General features: G+C 42.0%; 1 protein-coding gene across 2 annotated transcripts; it reads right to left on the reverse strand.

Moving 5' to 3' along the window:
• Positions 1-391: 391 nt before the first annotated feature.
• Positions 392-16,749, reverse strand: LOC134359625 (transmembrane protein 250). Of its 2 annotated transcripts, XM_063073125.1 has the most exons (3): positions 16,598-16,690; positions 15,958-16,078; positions 392-4,163 (listed from the first exon to the last, which is right to left on the reverse strand). In XM_063073125.1, the coding sequence occupies exon 3, from the start codon at positions 4,038-4,040 to the stop codon at positions 3,621-3,623; it is 420 nt and encodes a 139-aa protein (XP_062929195.1). In that variant the 5' UTR covers positions 4,041-4,163; positions 15,958-16,078; positions 16,598-16,690; the 3' UTR covers positions 392-3,620. The 2 variants fall into 2 exon arrangements, with proteins under 2 accessions (XP_062929195.1, XP_062929194.1); XM_063073124.1 differs by lacking the exon at positions 15,958-16,078 and having other exon boundaries at positions 16,598-16,749.
• Positions 16,750-24,629: the final 7,880 nt, after the last annotated feature.

A 24,629-nucleotide genomic window follows, 5' to 3' on the forward strand; every position in this document is an offset into this window, starting at 1 on the left:
CTTTCCATAGCTTCTTTCAATCCTATGTAGTAGCCCCCCCACCCCACCCCACCCATCCACCCATCATACCAGACATTGATGCAGCCTGTCAGAATGCTCTCCATGGTACATCTGTAGAAGTTTTCAAATGTTTTAGGTGGCAAATCAAACCTCCTCAAACTAATAATGAAATATAGTTGTTGTTTTGCCTTCTTTATAGCTGTATCTGTATTTGGGCTCAGTTAGATTTTCAGAAATATTGACACCCAGGAACTTGAAATTTCTCCACTTCTGATCCCTCTATGAGGATTGGTTCGTATTCCCTCATTCTACCCTTTCTGAAGTCCACAATCAGCTCTTTGGTTTTACTTATGTTCAGTGTAAGATTGTTGCTGCAACACCACTCAACTAATACGCCCTTTTGTTTCCATCTGAGATTCTGCCAACAATGGTTGTATCATCAGCAAATTTATAGATGGTGTTTGAGCTATGCCTAGCCACACAGACATGGGTATATAGAGAGCAGAGCAGTGGGCTAAGCACACATCCCTGAGGTACACCAGTGTTAATAGTCAGCGTGGAGAAAATGTTATTACCAATCCACACAGATTGTGATCTTCCAGTTAGGAAGTCAATGATCTAATTGCACAGGGAGATACAGAGGCCCATTTTCTGTAGCTTTTTGATCAGGACTGTAGGAATTATCGTGTTAAACGCTGAGCTATAGTCAACGAACAGTATCCTGACATAGGTGCTTGTTTTGTCCAGATGATCAAAGGCTGCGTGAAGCCCCATTGAGCTTGTGTCTGCCGTAGACCTATTGTGGCAATAGGCAAATTGCAGTGGGTCCAGGTCCTTGCTGAGGCAGGAGTTGATTCCAGCCATCGCCAACCTCTCAAAGCATTTCATCACCGTAGATGTGAGTGCTGCTGGAGTAGTCATTAAAGTAGCTCACACTACTCTTCTTGGACATTGGTATAATTGTTACCCTTTTGAATATGCTCAGTATAGAAAATACCAGCAAATAGATCAACCTAGAGCAATCATATTTGTTTTCATTCCAAGAGAACGTAGCACTGGAGAGTTTTCCAGTGTTTGTTTAAAATGTCTTGCGATGCCTAAAGTTAACAGATGAATGGACTAGTAAAAAAAATCATACAACATAAGTCATATGCATTTACAACTTTTTAAAAGTATTTTCAATGAATTTCACTGACATACACTTTCACCACAATTCTTGCAAATTTTATGAGACCATTAGACATTGCAGCAGAATTAGGCTAATTGGCCCATCAAGGTTATTCTCCCATTCAATCATGGCTGATTTATTTATTTCCCTCTCAACGCCATTTGCCTACCTTTGCTCCGTAGCCTTTGACATTCTACTAATCAAGAAACGATCAAACTCTGCTTTAAATATACCAAAATGGTTTGGCCTCCAAAGCTGTCTGGGGCAATAAATTCCACTGATCCACCACACTCTGGCTAAACAAATTCCTCATCTTTGTTAAAGGGATGTTCTTTTATTCTGAGACTGTGTCCTCATGTCCTACATTCTCCCACTATTCGAAACATCTCTTCCCTGTTCACTCCGTCAAGGCCTTTCAATATTTGGTAGTTTCAATGAAATCCTCCACATTCTTCTAAACTACAGTTGAGTACAGGCCATGTGCCATCAAATGTTCCACATACACTAACCCTTTCATTGCTGGGATCATTCTTATTCGACTCCTCTAGACTCTGCCATATGCCAGCATATTCTTTCCTAGGCATGGGGCCTAAACCTGTTCACAATAATCTAAATATGGCCTGACCAATGCCTTCTAAAGCCTCAGCATTACATCCTTGCTTTTATATTCTAATTCTCTCAAAATGCATTTGCTTTCTTTACTACCAACTTAACCTTCAGGAAATTCTGCACAAGAACTCCCAAGTCCCTTTCCACTTGAAATTTCTGAATTCACTGAACTTTTAGAAAATAGTCTATGCCTTTATTCTTTCTAACAAAGTGCATGATCATACACTTCCCTAGAATCTATTCAATTGGCCATCAGCACAATAGTTCATATTTAACTTCAAGTATTTAAATTTTGATTTGAAAGTAACCATTGAATCTGTGATTCCAGAAGACAAATGTACCAAAAAATCCCCAAAGTAGCAGATTCCTCTAAAGGCACCAATAACCAGTTAGAAAATCCAACAAGCAACTTACTGATATTTTCCTCAGTCATTAATGCTGTCATTGATGCCAGTGTCACAACATAACCATAAGACAATTGTATTCATGTTTCGCACTTCTATATTATCATTTCAAAATATTCCCGACTGTGCCTTCTAGCATCTTTAATATTTTTAAAGTGCATCCAATGCAAACTCTGGTAACAGTACTTAATCTTCTGCCCGAATCCTTTCTACATCCTCAAATTTTCCCATTTCTCTGAATCACATATTACTTTGAATCCTTCTCACTTGGAGCTGGTTTATTCCACTTTCATTTTCACAATCCCTAGCTTAGCTCTTATAATCTAAATAGCATTTATACCAATTACTTTTAAGGAGATAGTTTTCTTCCAGTGTTCATAACAACTCGTTGCTAAATAGCCTTTCTTTTCTTACCAGGCCTAGCCTACGGCTGCTAAAAAGACTATCTGAATTAGAAGAGTATCCCTCCCATTTTCACTCGATGCACAGTCATTTACTGAAATGCATTTAGATTGGGAGGCTTTGATTCATTACATCTTCTCTTTGTCGAATCATAGATTATCAAGGGCATTTGGAGCTGTCTGGTCTCCCAGGCTTTAAGATCAGATCATTTAATTTGAGCTAAGGATACTAAGTGTCACCTACGTCAATGGAGCTCAACTCCAGACAGAGTGATGGGTTTTCAACCCAAACAAAAACAGAAATAGGAATCAACTACCTGGCTTCCTCAAGTTGCCCAATGTTAAATAGTCACAGCTAATCCATGACTTCAACTCCATTTTCCTGCACAAACCCTATATTCCCTGATTCTCCAAGAATCCAAAATTCTGTAACCTTCAACCTAGCCTGATATACCATCTGTAGACACCCAACATACAAAATGTTCACGATTCTGGATGAAAGTATGTTTCAAATACTCAACCCTGTTGCTCTTAGACTAAATTCCCCAGTTTAGACTCCCCAACAGAGTAAACTGGCCCTCAGTATCCACCTCATCATGCCTGATCAGAACCTTGTGGGATACAATTACCACTCTTTCTTCAAACCTCTGAACAACATAGGCTATTTTATTCTGACTTCATTCACTTGGCAACTCCCTCTATTATATATTAATCCAATTAATTAATGAACTTCTGCTCCACCATTTCCAAAACATGTATGGTGCTTTGGATGTGTATAACTGCAGTAAGACTTCTTTACTCCTGTAATTTTACTGTTGGCTTGTGTAATGCTTCATCAAAACGATGCAGACATACCATGGACGGGGAGGAGAGAGTGAGTGAGAGGTGGGAAAAGAAACAAAGCAATGATTGATGATTCATATATTTTAACATAGCAAGATTTTGTTTTCAATAAAAATCAAATAATCTTTTTGCATGATTGTAAACAATATATTTTACACTATAATGCACAAAACCATTTCTCACATGCACTCTTATTTACATATCAACAAACACCATAAAACACCAGCCCAGTCCTCCAACTAGCAGCATTGTCACATGGATCCCATAGATAAAGAGTTCATTCATTGTGTTAAAGTCAACACGCCTACGCCCCAGCAACAGAAGCACTATGGAAAGCTTGTATTGAAAGCGCAGGGACACACGTATGAAGAAGTACTGGATACAGAAGAGGATGGACAGTGCCACCCAGAGTATGGACGTAAAGAGGCTGCAGCTGAAGTACAACAGGAAGCGGATGAAACAAAACAGCCACCGTGATTTCAAGTAAAGGTCGAAGCTACTGTATTTGGTCCGGACGAGGTGCGTTGTCCGAACTGGGCCACATGCCGAATGTAGACATGTAGAATGGGGGCCATGGAAGGAACGCACCCGACGGGGGATTGGGAATATAGGCATCAAGGCAGGTTGCTGCAATGTTCTCTCAGTGACAGGAGTCCGAGAAAATGTGGCTTCGCAAACAACAAACAAATCATCGTCTGTTAATGGTCAACAGCTCCCCACTGTTTCCTGTTCAAAGGTCTGCAAAAGAAGAGGTAAAAAAATTAAAATGCATCAAAACAAGTAACAGCTTAATTTCCAATCATTTCTATTCTTTTCCTGATCTTTCTGGTTTATGCTGGGACATGAGGGAAAAAAAAAGAAATTTCAGCAAGGGAAATTACTGTTCACAATTGCAATATTCTCAAATCAAGATGAGATTGTTTTTGTACACCACTCATCCACCATAACCCATCTTTCCTTCTGCCAGTCTTATAAAAATGCATCGTGTCAGGAGTGAGCCTCTAATATCATAAAAGGAAAGAAAAATCTGCAAAAAATCTTACTTTACTTCACAAATGAAACTGATAACTATAAATAAATCAGAGCTATATTATCTCTGTACATGGTTCATTTGTTCCTCAATCATTGGTGCAATAATGTGAAATTTAGTACTTCTGTTGACATTATCATAAACCAATGCTTACTTTGGCTCTATGGTTCGACTAGAGAACTGGACTGGTTATCATTGAATCAAAGGAGGTTGAGATAGAAGATTTGATAGAAGTATATGGGAAAGAACAAAATGTTTCAGTACAAGGACCTGGGGCACATGCTTAAAATTTTGAAAAAAAGATATAAAAAGTGATTTTTTAAAAAAATTACATAAAAAGCAGTTATGATCTAAAAGTCATTACCCAAAAGGCTAATGGAAAGAGCATCAGATCTTCCAAAAGGGGATTTGACAGATTAATTTGCAGGGCTTTGGGGAAGTGTGGAAGAATGGCTCTGAAAGGATCAGTCTGCAAGGAACAAATGAAAGACTCAACAGGCTGAATAACACACACACATTGCCGGACGCACTCAGTAATGTCAAGCAACATTTATTGAAATGAATAAATAGTCAATGTTTCAGGCTGAGAGAAAGGTTTCAGCCCAAAACGTTGAATGTTTATTCATATCCATAGACGCTGTCTGACTTACTGAGTTCCTCAAGCATTGTGTGTGTGTTGCTCTGGATTTCCAGTATCTGTTGAACTTCCTGTTTGCAATCAAGAATAACCTCCTTTTGGTTACTACAACTTGGATTGCATAATACAAGTTTTATAATTTTATTTTATGGTTGACTCACATATTGCTACGTTGTTTTTATTAAAACGTGAACAATTAGATTTGTTAATTGTGATGAAGGTGGCAGAAAAGGGGAATGCACTCATCCCCTGAAGTTAACAGTCTGGATTTATTTCTGTTTTAAGGTTAAACTCAAACATCACACATTAAGTCTAAAATGGGTAGGAAGGAGATGAGGGGAAGAAGCATGATGCAGTCTGTTTTGTCTGCAGATGCCAGTGAGAGCATCAGTACTACTTTAATAATATTTTGGCCCATTTCTTTCTTACCTACCACAAATTATTGCATGATATCACATATTTTTGATTTTACATTTTTTAAAACATTAAGTGTAATTATCTGAATTTGATCCTCAGTTATGCTCGCTTTCTAACTCATGTCCTTAGCCATTCACTTTGATTCTCTCCTAATAACAGTTAAGATTAGAGGCTCACCAGTGCTGAGAACTGCATAGTAGAGTTTGGAGGAAGTGCAGAAAACATGCCATATTAAATTACAAAATATTACCAGAACATTGATTAAAGCTCCATTTGGAAAGACAGTTAAGTGACAGTGGTTACGATTCCAATCACCTTTTCTTTAATGCCCACTGATTTCAGTTTTAATGAGCCTCCCTGATGCCACCACACCCTTGATGCTACCTCATGCAGTCAAATAATGCTTTGCTGACAGGGCAGGCAGATTCATCTCAACTGACCTCTGAAACTCAATTCTTTGGTCCAAACCTTGACCAGTTTGTGATGAGTTTGGAGCTAAGAAATTACAGGATTAGTAAGAGGTGGGCCACACTTTTCATCACTTTGATGATGTTTCCACATTTATTGAATACACGCCAGTGTTGTTATCATATTGGAACAAGGCAGTTAATGATATGAATGGAGCGTACATTCCGTGGCCACTTTATTAGTTGTACGAGTGTACCTAATAGAGTGGCCACAGGAAAGGAACACTGTGTGGACTTCTGCTGCTGTTGACATCCATTTCAAAGTTCAATGTGTTGTGCATTTTGGAGATGCTCTTCTGCACACCACTGTTGTAACCCATGGCTTTCTGAGTTACTGTTGGCTTCCTGTCAGCTTGAACCACTCTGGCCATTCTCCTCTGACCTTGCTCATTAACAAGGTGTTTTTGCCTACAGAACTACCACTCACTGATTTTATGTTTTGTTTTTCGCACCATTCTCTGTAAACTCTAAAGATTATTGTATGTGAAAATCACAGATCAGCAGTTTCTGAGATACAGCAGTGTCTGGCACCAATTATCATTCCATGGTCAAAGTCACTTAGATCACATTTCTTCACCATTCTGATATTTGGTCTAAACAACAACTGAACCTTTTGCCCATGTCTGCATGTTTATATGCATTGAATGGCAGCCACATGATTGACTGATTAGATATTTGCATTAACGAGCAGGTGTACAAGTCTACCTAATAAAGTCGCCATTGAGTGCATGCCTCTAGTAATATTGCAAGGAAGTTATCTGTTTCTGTAATTTTTGTTGTACCCTTTATTCATATTTAATTACCTAGCACCTGGAGCAAACTGCATGCACCTTTAGGATCTTAATTTCAAGCACAAGTTTAGGTAGAGCATCCCAGTTCACCGCTATGTTTATCTCAAGTCATAGCTAATAAAGCAAAGTTGCTAATTCACTACCACCTCTCCATAAGACTAAAGACAGAATTATGTCATTCACCCATCAGGTCTGCTCAGTGTTTCCTTCACGGCTGATTTATTGTCCCTCTCAACCTTATTCTCCTGCCTTCTCCTTGTAATCTGGCTAGTCAATAAATTATCAACCTCTGCTTCCACAGCTGCCTGGGGCAATGAATTCCACAGATTCACCATCCTCTGGTTAAAGAAATTCCTTCTCGTCTCTGCTCTAAATTGATGTCCCTCTATTCTAAAACTGTGCCCTCTGGTCCTGGACGCCCCCACTATAGGAAACATCCTTTCTATAGCCACTCGATTTATGCCTTTCAGTAAGATCCTCTCCCCCACCCCACCACCCATTCCTCTAAACTCCAGTTAGTACAGGCCCAGAGCCAGCAAATACTCTTTATACACTAACCCTTTCCTTTCTGGAATCGATCTTGTGAATCTCCTCTTGGCCTATCCAATGTCAGCACATTTTTTTCTTAAAGGGGCCCAAAGCTGCTGACAATACTCCAAGTGTGGTCTGACCATTGCCTTATAATGCTTCAGCATTACATCCTTGGTCTTGAACAGGTGTCCCCCGCTTTTCGAACGTTCGCTTTACAAAACCTCACTGTTATGAAAGACCTACATTAGTAAACAACAGGAATTCTGCAGATGCTGGAAATTCAAGCAACACACAAAGTTGCTATTGAACGCAGCAGGCCAGGCAGCATCTCTAGAAAGAGGTACAGTCGACGTTTCAGGCCGAGACTCTTCATCAGGACTGGGTCTCGGCCTGAAACGTCAATTGTACCTCTTCCTAGAGATGCTGCCTGGCCTGCTGCGTTCACCAGCAACTTTGATGTGTGTTACCTACATTAGTACCCTGTTTTCACTAACAGAAGGTGTTTTCACTGTTACGAAAAAAGCAGCACGCGAAAAAAATCAGCGCGCGATAAAAGGCAGCGCGCACCCCAAGCAGCTGCTCTTCCCTGGATTCAGAACTGCATTCTTGCCGGCATTGTTTAAACACGTGCCTGTGAGCAGCTGTTTGCAAGATGAGTTCTAAGGTATCGGAAAAGCCTGAAAGAGCTTGTAAGGATGTTACACTTAGCGTAAAACTAGAAATAATTAAGCGTTTTGATCGTGGTGAACGAAGTAAGGACTAAGTGAGTTTGGCTTGTGGAAGCTGATGAAGATGATGTTGAACAAGTTTTGGTATCCCATGACCAAGAACTGATAGATGAAGAGCTGATGCAATTGGAAGAGGAAAGGATAACAATCGAAACCGAATGAGTAATGATAAAGTACGACTTTAATTTTGAAAGGGTACGTCGGTTTAGGGGATATTTGCAGGATGGTTTGAGTGCTTACAAAGAACTGTATGATAGAAAAATGCACGAGGCTCAGCAGTCAAGCAAGCCTTCTACTCAGCCACAGCAGATGACGAACCTCAACCTTCGACATCGAGGCAGGCAGTCATAGGAGATGAGCTGCCTGCTCTAATGGAAACAGATGACGAGATGCCACCCCAGTGTCCCACCACCCCAACACCCAGGCCACGGACAGATACCAATTCGCGGAGAATGCAGCAGTAGCTGGGAGACACACAGCACATTTTTAAGAAAAAAGCTGGAATAAACATGCTAATTAATTAGGTGCCGCCCGACACGTAATCGTCGGCCCAGATCAGAGGTGATGCAATTGGCAATCAGTACTGATCTGGGCCGACAATTACATGCTAGGCGGCACCTAATTAATTAGCATGTTTATTCCAGCTTTTTTCTTAAAGATGTGCTGTGTGCCTCCCGGCTACCGCTGCACGCTTCGCGGATCAGTATCGGTTTGCTGCCTGGACGGTGGGGGCCACTGCACCACCTAAACTCCGACGACTCAGTCTAACATACCATCATCAGTGTGCTCCGTGCTTTCCCAATTCCGGTAGGTGATACTACACTGTACATACATTATTTCTACTTTATATCGGCTGTGTATTTTTACATGTTATTTGGTATGATTTGGCAGCTTCATATCTTAAATGTTACTGGAGAGCGCTTGTACCTGTTTTTGCCGATGGCGCTTGCGTGAGATTTTCGCTACGGAGAACAGTTCAGGCAATGATTGTGGAAAAGTATTTCTACTTTATATAAGCTGTGTATTTATCATATCATACCTGCTTTTACTATATGTTACTGTTATTTTAGGTTTTATGTGTTACTTGGCATGATTTGGTAGGTTATTTCTGGGTCTGCGAATGCTCACAAAATTTTCCCATATAAATAAATGGTAATTGCTTCTTCGCTTTATGACATTCCGGCTTACGAACCTTTTCATAGGAATGCTCTACCTTCGGATGGCTGGGAAACCTGTATTCTAGTTCACTTCAAACAAATGCTAACATTACATTTGCTTTCCATACCACCAAATGAATTTGCAAATGAACTGTTAGGGAATCTTACACAAGGATTCCCAAGTCCTTTTGCAGCTCTGACTTTTAAAGATTTATTTCCTGCTCAGAAAATAATCTATGCCCTCTTTCCTGCGACCAATGTGCACGAGCACATACTTCGTACACTATATTCCATCTCCCACTTTTTTGCCCATTTTCCCAATCTGTCCAAGTCCTTCTGCAGACTCACTGCTTCCTCAACACCACTTGCCTCTCCATTTATCTTTGGATCGTTCTGCAAAGTTGGTCACAAAGCTGTCAATTCCATCATCCGAATTATACACATATAACATGTAAAGAAGCGGTCCCAACATTGACCCTGCAGAACACCACTAGTCACCAGCAGCCAACCAGAAAAAGCCCCATCTGTTCCCACTCTTTGCCTTCTGCCAGTAAGCCAACCTTCTATCCATGCTAGCATCTTTCCTATAAGACCATGGGCTCTTAGCTTGTTAAGCACCTCAGCACGGCACCTTGTCAAAGGCCTTTCGTAAATCCAAGTATACGACGTCCTTTGTCAATCCTGCATGTCATGTGCAGTACCTTTTATATTATTGGCTAGCGTACCTTTTCTCTCCTTGTGGCAATTTAGTTGCTTTCTGCTGGTTTTTTTTTTAAAGTTCCCAATCCTCTAACTTCCCACAAATTTTTGTTATATTATATGCCCCCCCCGCCTTCACTTTTATTCAGTCTTTGAATCCCCTAGTTAGCCACAGTCAAGTCATCCTCCCTTTAGAATACTTCTTCTGGGATATATCCATAAGACCATAAGACAAAGGAGCAGAAGTAGGCCATTTGGCCCATCGAGTCTGCTCTGCCATTTTATCATGAGCTGATCCATTTTCTCCTATTTAGTCCCACTCCCCTGCCTTCTCACCATAACCTTTGATGCCCTGGCTACTCAGATACCTATCAATCTCCGCCTTAAATACACCCAATGACTTGGCCTCCACTGCTGCCCGTGGCAACAAATTCCATAGATTCACCACCCTCTCACTAAAAAAATTTCTTCGTATTTCTGTTCTGAAAGGGCACCCTTCAATCCTTAAGTCATGCCCTCTTGAACTAGACTCCCCCATCATGGGAAACAACTTTGCCACATCCACTCTGTCCATGCCTTTTAACATTCAAAATGTTTCTATGAGGTCTCCCCTCATTCTTCTAAACTCCAAAGGAATACAGTCCAAGAGCGGACAAACTTTCCTCATATGTTAACCCTCTCATTCCCGGAATCATTCTAGTGAATCTTCTCTGTACCCTCTCCAATGTCAGCACATCCTTTCTTAAATAAGGAGACCAAAACTGCCCACAGTACTCCAAGTGAGGTCTCACCAGCGCCTTATAGAGCCTCAACATCACATCCCTGCTCCTATACTCTATTCCTCTAGAAATGAATGCCAACATTGCATTCGCCTTCTTCACTACTGACTCAGCCTGGAGGTTAACTTTAAGGGTATCCTGTACGAGGACTCCCAAGTCCCGTTGCATCTCAGAACTTTGAATTCTTTCCCCATTTAAATAATAGTCTGCCCGTTTATTTTTTCTGCCAAAGTGCATAACCATACACTTTCCAACATTGTACTTCATTTGCCACTTCTCTGCCCATTCTTCCAATCTATCCAAGTCTCTCTGCAGACTCTCCATTTCCTCAGCACTACCAGCCCCTCCACTTATCTTCGTATCGTCAGCAAACTTAGCCACAAAGCCATCTATTCCATAATCTAAATCATTGATGTATAATGTAAAAAGAAGCGGCCCCAACAAGGACCCCTGTGGAACACCACTGGTAACCAGCAGCCAACCAGAATAGGATCCCTTTATTCCCACTCTCTGTTTCCTACCAATCAGCCAACGCTCTATCCATGTATGTAACTTTCCTGTAATTCCATGGGCTCTTATCTTGTTAAGTAGCCTCAAGTGTGGCACCCTGTCAAACGCCTTCTGAAAATCCAAATATACAACATCCACTGTATCTCCCTTGTCTAGCCTACTGGTAATTTCCTCAAAAAATTGTAATAGGTTTGTCAGGCAGGATTTTCCTTTAAGGAATCCATGCTGAGTTCTGCCTATCTTGTCATATGCCTCCAGGTACTCTGTAACCTCATCCTTGACAATCGACTCCAACAACTTCCCAACCACAGATGTCAAGCTAACAGGTCTATAATTTCCTTTTTGCTTCCTTGCCCCCTTCTTAAATAGCGGAGTGACATTTGCAATCTTCCAGTCCTCTGGAACCATGCCAAAATCTATCAACTGTGTGCCTCAGGGATCTGTTCTGGGACCCCTGCTCTTTGTGATTTTTATAAATGACCTGGATGAGGAAGTGAAGGGTTGGGTTAGTAAATTTGCTGATGACACAAAGGTTGGGTGTGTTGTGGATAGTGTGGAGGGCTGTCAGAGGTTACAACAGAACCTTGATAGGATGCAAAACTGAGCTGAGAAGTGGCAGATGGAGTTCAACCCAGATAAGTGTGAGGTGGTTCATCTTGGTAGGTCATATATGATGGCAGAATATAGTATTATTGGTAAGACTTTTGGCAGTGTAGAGGATCAGAGGGATCTTGGGGTCCGAGTCCATAGGACACTCAAAGCTGCTACGCAGGTTGACTCTGTGGTTAAGAAGGCATACGGTGCATAGGTCTTCATCAATTGTGGGATTGAGTTTAAGAGCCGAGAGGTAATGTTACAGCTATACAGGACCCTGGTCAGACCCCACTTGGAGTACTGTGCTCAGTTCTGGTTGCCTCACTACAGGAAGGACGTGGAAACCATAGCAAGGGTGCAGAGAAGATTTACAAGGATGCTGCCTGGACTGGGGAGCACGCCTTATAAGAATAGGTTGAGTGAACTCGGCCTTTTCTCTTTGGAGCAACGGAGGATGAGAGGTGACTTGGTACAAGATAATGAGAGGCATTGATCGTGTGGATAGTCAGAGGCTTTGCCCCAGGCTGAATTGGCTAGCACGAGAGGGCATAGTTTTAAGGTGCTTGGAAGTAGGTACAGAGGAGATGGCAGGGGTAAGTTTTTTTTATGCAGAGAGTGGTGAGTGGTGGAGGCGGAAACGATAGGGTCTTTTAAGAGACTCCAGGATGGAGCTTTGGAAAATAGAAGGCTATGGGTAAAGCCTAGGTAGTTCTAAGGTAGGGACATATTCGGCAGAGCTTTGTGGGCCGAAGGGCCTGTATGTTTTTCCATGGTTCTAACAAATAACTTCTCACTAAAGTTATTATTTTATTAAAGGTAAGTAAATATGTGTTAATAAAATGAAAGAGCCTGACTCTGCAGATGCTGGAAATCCAGAACAACAGACACAAAATGCTGGAGGAAATCAGCAAGTCAGGAATCATCCATGGAAAGGAATAAACAGTCAACACTCCAGGCTGAGATCCTTCATCAGGACTCAACTCTATTTCCTATTAATGCTTATTGACCTGCCGAGTTTTTCCAGCATTTTGTGTATTGAGCCAGATTTCTGAAATGCATTAATCTTCATTCTGCACTGGAAAATGTGGTAACAAATTGGCAACCACTACGGAACCACAAGCAGTAATAACAATAAAAAATACTAAACATTTTCAGTAGGTCAGGCAGCATCTCTGAAGATAAAACTTGCGGAATGATAGCTACTGTGTCCATCACTGGATTAGATACAGTTGCGTTGTCTGATCCAATTGGGACTCCTCAGTAATGTGCTTAGGTGAGGACAGGAGCACAGGGGGAGAAGAAAAGATACTTCTAAAAAAAAATACTTCTCCAATCCTTCTCCAGGCCATTTTCTTCAATGAGCATTTTCAATATGCAGACTGTGAAAGTAAAGTTATCCTTGTAGCCAGATTAACAGTTTCTGAATATTTTAATGTGATAGCAACAAAGATTTTATTTGCTCGATTCTAGATTTATTTAAAAATTGTTTAAAAATGTCAGTTTTGTTCCTAACAGACTTCTATTCCATCTCTCACCTTATCTTCTTACCTGCCCATCACCTTCCTCTGATGCACCTTCCCCTTCCTTTTTTCCCCAAAAGTCTTCTACCCTCTCCTATCTGATTCCCCCTTCTCTAGTCCTTTACCTTTTTTACCTATCAGCTTCCCACCTCTTTAGTTCACCCCCCCCCCCCCGGTTTCACCTATCATCTACCACCTTGTACTTCTTCCTCCCATTCCTCCACGTTCTTGCTCTCACTTCTCATCTTTTCTCCAGTCCTGATAAAGGGTCACAGTCTGAAACGTCAACTGTTTACTCTTTTCCATAGATGCTGCCTGGCCTGCTGAGTTCCACCAGCAATTTGTGTGTGTCGCTTTGTATTTCTAGCATCTGTACAGTATATGAAGTGCTGAATTTCATGAAAAGCTGCAAAAAAAAAACTAACTAAACACATGGAAGCTAATCTGGCAGTGTAATCTCTGTACTCAATGAATGAGAATCTCCAGTATCTTCAACGTGTCTGGAATAACAGTCTATATTTCAAGGGTCTATTGTTGGCTGATAGTGTAGTGGCATCCGCATCAAACTTTGAGGTGAGTGGTCCTGGGTTTGAATCCGGCCGGCTCCTTGCACACTTCCCATCTGTGCTGGGTTGAGCGTCGAGCTAGCAACTCGGCCTCGTAAAAAACAGACAAATGCTAAAGAAATGGCAAGGTTGCCACCTGGTGTGGAACAATATCAGGATCTACCTACAGTACAAAAAAACCTCTAATTTCAATAGGATTTGCCTTGCAAGTACAGTACCTGCATATCAAACCAAGGCCCTAACTGCAAGTACTTTTTTTTCCTGTACTATCTAACCTCCACTTTCCCTTGATTCTTGATATTATTAACAAGGGACAGGGGCAGCAGTGCACTTGGGAGACAAAAGTGGGACATAAGCCACAACTACATCCATTTATACATTTGAGAACAGCAGGTTCAAGATATGCTGAGGGCAATGAACTGACTTACTCCACTTGAACAGAGCTCTAGATGTGAGCTTCTCTGCTATCTAGCCGGCCAGTCTTAAGTGAATCAAATATTAGGTATTATGCTCAAGAGAATAAACCTCAATTATTTCAAGCATATTTCAACATTGTTTTGAATGCAAGTCTAAACCAAAACCATGCTGATGAAGCCAACTGTCCTCCACAGGAACCTCTATTATCATATAGAATGCTTTCCTAATGTATGCCAAGACTCAAATAATAATGTGTTAATGCACAAACAAAATTGTGGATAAACATAAATAAAACTGCAGCCCAACTTAGCTTTTAGCAACATTTCTAAACCTACTGTATATTTTGAAAATGATTTAAATAGGCAATTTCCTGACCCCCCACTTCTACATTATCTGCTTTGTTCTCCCTTTCCAGATGAAAAAGGACAAGAGAAAGTATATTGTGAAATTGCAATCACAACAGTTTTATGTTGCATATAATGAACTGTATTTAGAAAATTATGGGAAAGATTGAAGGGAAGGAAGCAAGAAGACAAAGACAAATGATGATGGAGACAGCAGCCAGAGAACTGGAAATGAATACCAATGAATTGATCCACTTGACCCGAAACAGGAGTGTGTGGGCCATGGCAGTCAAAGCTCAAATTGGGCATGGCACCTGATGATGATGATGATTTAGATAAGGACAAAGACAAAAATATCAAAACATAATAGGTCCATCAAGTTTGTATTATTTGGGATTGATGAGTGGTATCAGTGAAATAAAAAACCTCAGAAAATTTGCTGCTGGTTTGAATGAAGATCGTTTGCTCTTTAGGACAATTTCCCACACAGTGTCAATCCGATTACAGAATTGTATGAACATCCAGTCATCTCCTACGATAACCTGAATTTGAACACTGAAAAATGCCCCAAGCCATGAGAAACATTATTTGAACAACCAGTCCAGATTAAGGGTCTAGACTCAAACACAACGGTCCACTCCTCATCATAGATTCTACCTGACTTGCTGAGTTCCTCCAGCACTTTGTATATTGCTCCCAATTCAGCATCTGCAGTCTCTTGTGTCTCCTCCCTGAAAATCCACTTCATCTTTCTCCTTGCAAAATTCTGAGCTTATCCCTTGATATACTGTACACAAAGTTACATTGGGGGAAGGAAAGATTCCAGTTTATCCTGTGCTTTCTGGAGGGGTGAAAAAATATTTAGCAGCAATGCAGCAGACTCAGCTGAATTTATGGCTCAATCTTCCTGTCTGCTAACTTCTTGTCCCCATCACTGAAGGCAAAGGTGGAGAGACCAGAGGACAGGAGCTTAAGAAGAGGTGGCTGGAACAGAGAAAGGTATCTCTTATGGACAATTATTTTTCTGTTTTCCTTGGCTCTTGCAATCAACCTTAAGTTTTACCCTTATATTTTCTAACAGCTTTGAGGACCATCTGGCCCACTGAATTTTCAGAGTAATCATATTCTCCTTGTAACCCTTTCTCTTGGACATATAGATTCCCAAATCCTGTACCACCCAATCATACTACAAGCAACTTAAACATATCAATTAACAACAACCAGATTTTTGGGATGAGGGAAGAAGTCCAAGCATTAACAGGGAGAACATGTTAACATACAGATAGCACCAGAAGTCAAATTTGATCACTTTGGGTGACATGACACTTGTCAGCCAAATATGTACCTGCATTTCCTAATAGCCAGGCATATCTGCTAGTAGCATCACTGGTTTGGCTTCTTCATTCCACTTGAAATTTTACAATTTTAACAATATTTCTTTAACATCTCTTATTCTTCACAAAACACTATCATACAAAGAAATATATAAAAAAAATAATTAATACAAAAACACAAGCTCATCACAGACACAAAATACAAATAGGCCATCAAGGGCAGTGGGGGGAGAGGGGTGAAGAAACTGCATACAAGTGTTACTTTAAAAACAAAATTCACATTTGTCCTGTTATCTGGGGGAGCCAGCCCTCAAAGGCATGTTCAAAGGGCAAAGACTAGCAGCCTTCACATCAAATATATTATTAAGCTGCTTCTAAATAAAGAACTATAATTAAATCTAATCAACCGCGTAAACAAGGGATGCCTTTCTCCGAAGATGAGGATATTTTGCAAGGATAATTCTAACTGGAGCCAAGGAATGACTAGGGTTGGCGGAGCCCTGGGCCCACCCGGGCCGGGCCGCTCTTCCACCTCCCCCATCCCGCTCCGAATTCCGCCTGCCAATTACTACGCAGTTTTCACGCCCTGTGAGAAAGGACGGAGGGAGGATGACGAAAAGAAACCAGCTACCACGGCCCGTTTTTACTTACATGTTGCGCTCAATAACTGAGAACATCCGCACCGCGGAAGAAGAGGCTTCTTCCCGTCTCCTCAGCGACCGCTCACATTTTACGGCATGTCGCCAAGCAGCGGCGGCTGCCCGACAGATCCATGCAACCCCAATTGCAAAGTGTCATTCAGTTTATGTATTGCATATAAGTATTTTATATATAAATGTACAGACGATGACATTCATATGTCCGGATATATAAACGCAGACATTTGCATCTATTCATTTTCACACACCTGTAAGTATGTTTTCATGCACGTATGAGTAATGTGTATTTTGGGGACCATGGGCAATATCAGCAAAATTAGCATTTATTGTCCATCTGTAAAGTCCTTTGGAAGCTGAGCCCCTCCTCTTTGAACCTCAGTCCATCTGCTGAAGATGTTCCTATCAAGTCACTGAGGAGGGAGTTCCAGGATTGTCCCAATGACCATGAAGAAATGTCAATATATTTCCAAACCAGGATAATGAGGAGGTTTCAAAGCCTAGGTACACTTAATGCCAGAGAAATATATACAATATACATACTGGAATTAGTTTTTCTTTGCAAACATCTACGAAAACAGAGGAGTGCCCCAAAGAATGAATGACAGTTAAATGTTAGAACCCTAACGATTCTCCACCCCCCCACCAGCAAAAAAGCATCGGCACTCTCCAATGAGCACTCAAGTGTGCAGCAAAGCATCAATAAAGACACAGACTTGCAGTACCCCAAAGACTGTTCGTTTACCCGGTAATTCGACAAACCACAGGCTCTCTCTCTCCCTAATAAGGGAAAAAGAGGTGTCCCCGTTTCACAGCGAGAGGGAAGACGTAACAGACAGCTCGCTGGTTTATGGTGTTAAAAATCTGTTGTGTCACTTCTCCCGAGCTCTGTGCCCAAAGACTCAGTTCTCTGGAAACACAGCCCACGGCAGCTAGCCCACTGCTTCTGATCTTCCATGTTCTCCTGCAATGCCTTAGTCGGGGGCACTAGCCCTGAATCAGCCCGTCTCCAGAGCTAAGAAACTCCAGCACCTTGAAGGTGCGCTAGTTTTCCAGGCTGTATCCTTGGCATATCAAAAAGTGGCCGGTCATGGGGCCCCGAGAGCGGGTCCCATTCCTGCAAAGAACCAAAGGTCAGAGTAACTCCAGGTCAGGCTCTTCAAGAGAACCTTGAAAGGGAGCAACATGAATTGATAATACTCGCGTGGACCTGCCGTCCTTGTGCTTCTATGTATTAGAGATGATTGGTTGGGGAGCTGCTGAAAACCATTCCTTGAGAAGATGGTAGACACATTGGTGCTCTCACATTTAAGAAGCATTAAGACAAGCACTTAAGTCACAAACATGAGGGAAATCTGCAGATGCTGGAAGTCCAAAGCAACACACACAAAATGCTGGAGGAACTCAGCAGGTCAGGCAGCATCTATGGAAAAGAGTGAACAGTTGACGTTTTGGGCCGAGACCCTTCATCAGGACTAAATCAGGACATCAAGTACTTAAGTCACCAAGGAATAGTACGTACTGACCAACTGCTGGGAAATGAAATTAGCACGTTAAGGATCAACATAGGCACGGTGTGCCATAGGGCATATTTCTGAGTTGTGTGGCTCTTTGACTGAATACACAAGAACATAAGCAAAGGATGAGGGGTAGGCCATCTGGCTTGTTGAGACTGCTCCGCCATTCAATATGATCGTAGCTGATCTGGCCAATGGACTCAGCTACACCCACCTGCCTTTTCCCCATAACTCTTAATTCTTCTGCTATGTAAATCTATATATCTAACTGTGTCTTAAATATATTTCATGAGGTAGCCTGCACTGTTTCCTTGGGCAGAGAATTCCACAGATTCACTTCTCTCTGGGAAAAGCAATTTCTCCTCATCTTAAATCTACTCCCCCAAATCCTGAGGCAAGGCCCACTCGTTCTCGTCTCACCTACAAGTGGAAAGAATTTTCCTGCCTCTAATCTGTCTCTTTCATAAATTTAAATGTTTCTATAAGATCCCTTCTCATTCTTTGGAATTCTAGTTAGTATAATCCCAGGTCAATCTCTCCTCGTAGGCTAACCCCCTCAGAGCTGAAAGCAATCTGGTTATAGCAATGCATGTGTAAAAGTTCAGATAAATGGCAACTCTGATTCATTGACAGATAGAAGACACAATTCCACCCAAATTTTGCCCATTTGAGCCAACGTCATGACTAAATCTGAGGAAAAATGAAGACTGGAGGCTGGATTTTGCCAATTGGTAGACCCCAGTGTCAGCTAACTGCATAATATACAGAAAAAAATACTGTATATAAATGGTAAGATGGCCAGATTGAAAGAACCTTTCTATACCCTTGGCTCTGCCATGTCAAAGATGGCCGATGGTGTAGGCAGGTGGGTAATCTGCGAGTGGCATGCATCCTCCACCATCTACACAGACCTTCAGTATGTTAACAACGCTTGGCCTTGAGATTCTCAATGGATGCTCCTTCTCCATTTTGAGCAGCCTTGAACAAAGGTGCCCAGGAATCACTGGGGAAATGCCTACACTTCCTGAGGAGATAAAGGTCAACGAGTCCCCCCCGCCCCCATTCTAACTAGTTTTTACAGGAGCACCATTGAGAGTGTCCTGCATCACCATTGAATACGGGAATTGCAAGGCATCTGACCGCAAGACCCTACAAAAGATTGCAAGGAACGCTGACAGAATCATTGGGGTCTCTCTTCCACCTGTCTGAGATATTTATCAGGAGAGCTGCATAAGCAGAGTGTTTAGCTTTGTCAAGGATCCCTCCCATCCATCCAACAATCTTTTTGACTCCTCTCATCAGGCAGGAGGTACCATAGCATTAGGACAAGAACTGTTAGGATGGGAAATAGCTTCTTCCCCCAGGCTGTGAGTATTGAACTCCCTGCCACCACCCAGGTCTCATCACACATGGAGCACCAGTAGTGTTACACTCACAAACAAGAGAAAATCTGCAGATGCTGGAAATCCAAGCAACACACACACACACACACACACACCCACACACAAAATGCTGGAGGAACTCAGCAGGCCAGGCAGCATCTATGGAAAAGAGTACAGTTGATGTTTCAGGCCAAGACCCTTCATCGGGACTGGAGAAAAAGAAAGATGAGGAGTCATTGTCAGAAGGTGCAGGGAGGGGAGGAAGAAACACAAGGTAATAGGTGAAACTGGGAGTTGTGGGGGGGGGGACTGGTGAAATAAAGAGCTGGGAATTTGATTAGTTAAAGAGATACAGGGCTGGAGAAGGGGAATGTGATAGGAGTGGACGAAAGGCCATGGAAGAAAGGGAAGGGGGAGGAGCACCAGAGGGAGGTGATGGGCAGGTAAAGAGATGAGCTGAGAGAGGGCAGTGGAATGGGGAATAGTGAAGGGAGGCATTACTGGAAGTTTGAGAAATCAATGTTCACGCCAGACGGAATCTAAGATATTGGAGTAGTATGATGCAGTTTACTTTTTAATATGTCATGAATGTACCTTATGCCTAAATGTCAATCTTCTGGAATATATCCTATTATTTGTAGTTTATTTGTGGTGCTATTACTGATGTCTTGGTCCAGAGGAACGTTGTTTCGTATACCTGGATATGGTTGAATGACAATAAACTTGAACAGTATGTTGCAGTTCAACCTTGAATCTCCTCTGTCTGTGTGGCTTCCACTACTATGCTGGCTGATTTTGCTGTTTGAAACTTTAATATTGGACTTCATGGGCTGTTGGGCTCTCCAATTAATCTCAGGTTCATATCAGACTGAAAGGATACCACATATTGAGCTAAAGAACCTACCTGACTTAGACACATGCTTCCACTGTTTTCTTTTAATGTACTCTTTGCTTGGAAGTGGCTGTAGACCCCACTGTTCGTTTCCACCAGGCTAGGTCATAAAAATACCTCCAAAAGAGCAAAATTTTTAAATGTTGTATTTGTTTATCATCTGCCTAAGTGCAATTTGATCTGCTAAGTGTTTCCGAGATTACTAGAAAGTTTTGTTTCAGACTGCTAGCACACATATCTTTTATTTGAATAACCTGTGAAGATCTATTCCCCAGAGGATACAGAAAAATACGTAAAGAGGCAGACTAACAACAGATTTTAGAGTTAACATTATATTTGTCATGTTAATCTTTGTATTTATGATCTAGAAAACCTTTCCCTATTTCCACCCTACTAAATCTATTAATACTTTTAGAGAGTCTGCCCTTGGACTTTTCTTTTCCCACCTTCCCTCACAGTTGTCCCTTCTTCTGACATTTTCCTTTCAAACCTCTACTGCTGTTTCTCCTGTCAGTCTGAAAATATGGAGTCCCAAATTACTCAGAAAGCAAAAAAAAAGGTTCTAAGCCATTTTAACAGAACCTTATGCATTTGAAGTTTAAGCATCAATGGATAAGTAACAAAACAAAAATAAGGATTTACATCCAGATATCTAAATTGGAAGCAATGCTGTCTTCTTCTCAAATGCAGGCTCAGATGCTCAATGTATACAATATGGCCTTATAAATTAGTTGCCATGGTAACTTCAATACTGGAAAGAAGACTGATTCTACTTTTATCAGTGAACACTGCATGAGAAGGAAATGTTTCAAGATAAGTCCAAAGAAATAATTTGTCAAATGACAATGAGTGAAGTATGCAAAAGGCCCTGCATCTCTGCTTCGAAGGTGCTTTAAGCAGCTTCTCCTTCTTGGTGGAGACAAACGGAACTCATAGACATTCCATCATGCGATTTTAATGAGAGCAACTTGAAATTAGGCAATGCCCTCATGACACTGTGGATTAGCGAGGCTGGAATAATATTTAATCTAGTTGTGTTCCTCCAGCCTAACGTAAAATTGGGCGGTCCAGTAGCGTAGGGGTTGGCACAATACTTTAAAGTTCAGGTGACCCAGGTTCAGTTCCCAATGCTTTCTGTAAGGAGTTTGTAGTTCTCCCCAAGACCATGTGGGTTTCCTCCAGGAGCTCTGGTTTCCTCCCACAGTCCAAAGAGCTACTGGTTAGTAGGTTAATTGGTCATTGTAAATTGTCCTGTGATTAGCTCGCTTTAGGTCGCATCTGGAAATTCCAGTTGGCGGATAATTTCCCTCCACGCTACTCTGACATACTGGGAAATTATGTACTGGCAAGTTACAGCAGGTGGTTTGCCTTTGCCTACTGCCGGGGGAGTTTAAAGAGGTCACCACCTCTTGCGGAGGATGACCAGGACATCTAAGTGCGTTTCCGTGCTCTTAGCACTCCACCAATGCCTGCTGGCCTGCCTTCTTGACCGCTGGACCATTAATCGGTCTCCTCCGCTCCATCTGCCAGGGTCAGACTTCACATGCTGGGATAGACAAATCCCCAACCTCACCGAGGTTCGAATACCTGTCGGCTACCCTCACCTGGTTTGGCCCATCTGCCGAGACGGTTTACCGGGGTGTGGCCGCTGCGCATGCTACAGCTACTTGGAGCCACAGGTGAGAGCTGAGTGCCAGGTGGGGACCAAAGGTGGACAGCCCTGAAAAGGGCACGGCAGGCCCCCCACCAGAGGTGCTACCCCTCCCTAGACACCCCATGCACCCCCCTGTGGTTAGGCTAGGGTTAAATCAGGGGATGCTGGGCAGCATGGCTTGAAGGGCTGGAAGGGCCTGTTCTGCTCTGTACCTCAATAAATAAATAAATAAAGCCACAGCAGAGAAACATTCAACATTCAGTTTTTTGGTAAAGGATTCTTGACAAATTTTGTTGCTTAAACCTTCTTAACTCCTAAGATGGTCACTATGACAATCAACAATTCCATTCTTTTGTCATCACGATTTGCACAACCTTGCTTTATTAAAGCAAATCTCAGAAATGTTTTTGTTTTAAAAAAATTAATATATTAAGCTTTTATTACAAAAGCAAAGCACTGCAGATGTTGAATAAAACCAGTAAATGTTGGAAATACTCATCATGTCAGATGGGAACTTAATGAGAAAAAGCCAAAGGTCTAACGAATAAACTTTTCTCGGGCTTCCAGCTGGGTACAGTTATCGACTTTACCCGATGTTTCCCTGACGAAGATGGCAGAGGTAGTCATTGAAACATTGGTTAAGGTCAATGCCCATACCCGGCTGGAAGCCCGAGAAGAGCTTATTCGTCATATACACCGAGAAAGCACTAGATCCAAAGGTCTGATACAAGAAAGGGTACCTTTGACTCACCATTACTGCTGCCTGATCTGCTGGCTATACCCTGCATTATCTTTTCTCCCCCCTCGAAAATACTTTGTTTTGTCTCCGTTCACCAAACAAAACTTCATGATCTGGGAAACAGGTTTAAAGTTTGAATACTGAAGTAAGCATTTTGTGAAGTTTCATCAAAATTATGTTTTGCCAGACTTAGAGTGTGTATTGTTTATAAACCTAGTGCGTTTACAAATTTGCTGATTTATCAAGAATAAAATGAAACATCAAAAATGTGCTTCACTGCAACTTCTAGATGGGAAAGAGGCCATGGTGACTACCTGTCAGACTTGAGAGAGCAGACAGATAGTCCAAGAGCCTTCTGAGTTGGTCTCACTTGTGAACAGATTTTCCTTTCTGAGTACAGTTGGGAATGATGATTCCTTATGGAAATGCAGTGAGAGTTAGGGGTATAGCACTACAGATGGCTCAGCTCCATAGAGGGGCAGGGAGAGTGAAAGAGCAATTGTGATCGGGAATCCAACAGTTAGAGGGATACAAAGATGTTTCTGTGGCTGTGATCGTGACTCCAAGATTGTATGTTCTCCCCTCTCTTGCCAGGCCAAGGATGCCAGAGAATGCCTGCAAAGCATCTTGAAATGATAAGATGAAATGTCAAAAGTCCTAGTTCATATTAGAACTACTGGGTAACTAAAGGGGTGAGGTCCTTGAGACAGAGTTTAGGTAACGATGAAAGAGGTTAGCAAGCAGGACCTCAGGATTACTCCCAGTGCCATCCTGATAAAGTGGATGAATGTGTGGGGTAGAGAAGGCGCAGGAGAGAGAGAGCTTTAAATTTCTGAGGCTTTGGGGCCTGTAGAAATTATATGGGATGCACATTTGCAGGACTGTGACCATTAACCTTGCAGGAGGACTGTGGTTCAAATTAGCAGATTCAAGTACGATGTTCTCTGAAGGGTTTGGCTATTGGTGGGCCATCAGTGAGGCTGGACAACATACCTGGTCAGGTGCTGAGTGAGGGATTGTGTGGCCCAGCTAACAAAGGATTTTACAGTCACCTTTAATATCTCTTTGCAGCAGTCCTCTGTCCCTGCAGGCTTCAAGTCAGCCACCATCATTCCGGTAGCTAAGAGGACGACGGTAACTGACCTAAATGATTACTGTCCAGTGGCACTGACTTCAGCAATCATGAAGTGCTTTAAGCATCTGGTAATGGATCGTATAAGATCTCACATTGGACCTTTTCTAGTTCGCCTACCGTACAAACCGATCCACTGATGCCATAGTCTTGGTTCTCCACTCTGTCCTTTCCCAACTAGAAAACAATGCCTCATATGCCAGGACATTATTCATTGACTTTAGCTCAGCGTTTAACACAATCATTGCTCAGAGGCTGTTGGGTAAACTGTCCTTGTTGTCACTCGACACCCCTTTCTGTAACTGGATAATTGGACTTTTTGATAGAAAGAACCCAGTCAGTCCAAGTTGTCAGCAACATCTCAAACTCCATCACTCCATCACTGATGCCCCTAGGGCTGTGTGCTCAGTCCACTGCTGTCCTCACTGCTGACTCATACCAGATCCAGCCCAAACTGCGTCGATAAGTTCACTGCTGATACAATGTTCTGCCTTGTCAGCAGCAATGATGAATCAGCATACAGAGAGGAGGAGGAGAGGCTTGTCGAATGGTGTGAGAACAATGACCTGAGTCTCAACGTGGACAAGTCAAAAGGAATGATTGTCAACTTCATGAAGGTGCAGATCAACCACTTTCCGCTGCACATCAATCGCTCTGCCATGGAGAGAGTGAAGAGCACAAAGTTCCTTCATGTGCACATAACGGACAATC

This window comes from Mobula hypostoma, chromosome 21, assembly GCF_963921235.1.
Source record: "Mobula hypostoma chromosome 21, sMobHyp1.1, whole genome shotgun sequence".
Lineage (NCBI taxonomy): Eukaryota > Metazoa > Chordata > Chondrichthyes > Myliobatiformes > Myliobatidae > Mobula > Mobula hypostoma.

Excerpts from the sequence above, each read along its gene's own strand:
- LOC134359625 (XM_063073124.1), bottom strand. The coding sequence starts at position 4,040 with ATGCCTATATTCCCAATCCCCCGTCGGGTGCGTTCCTTCCATGGCCCC.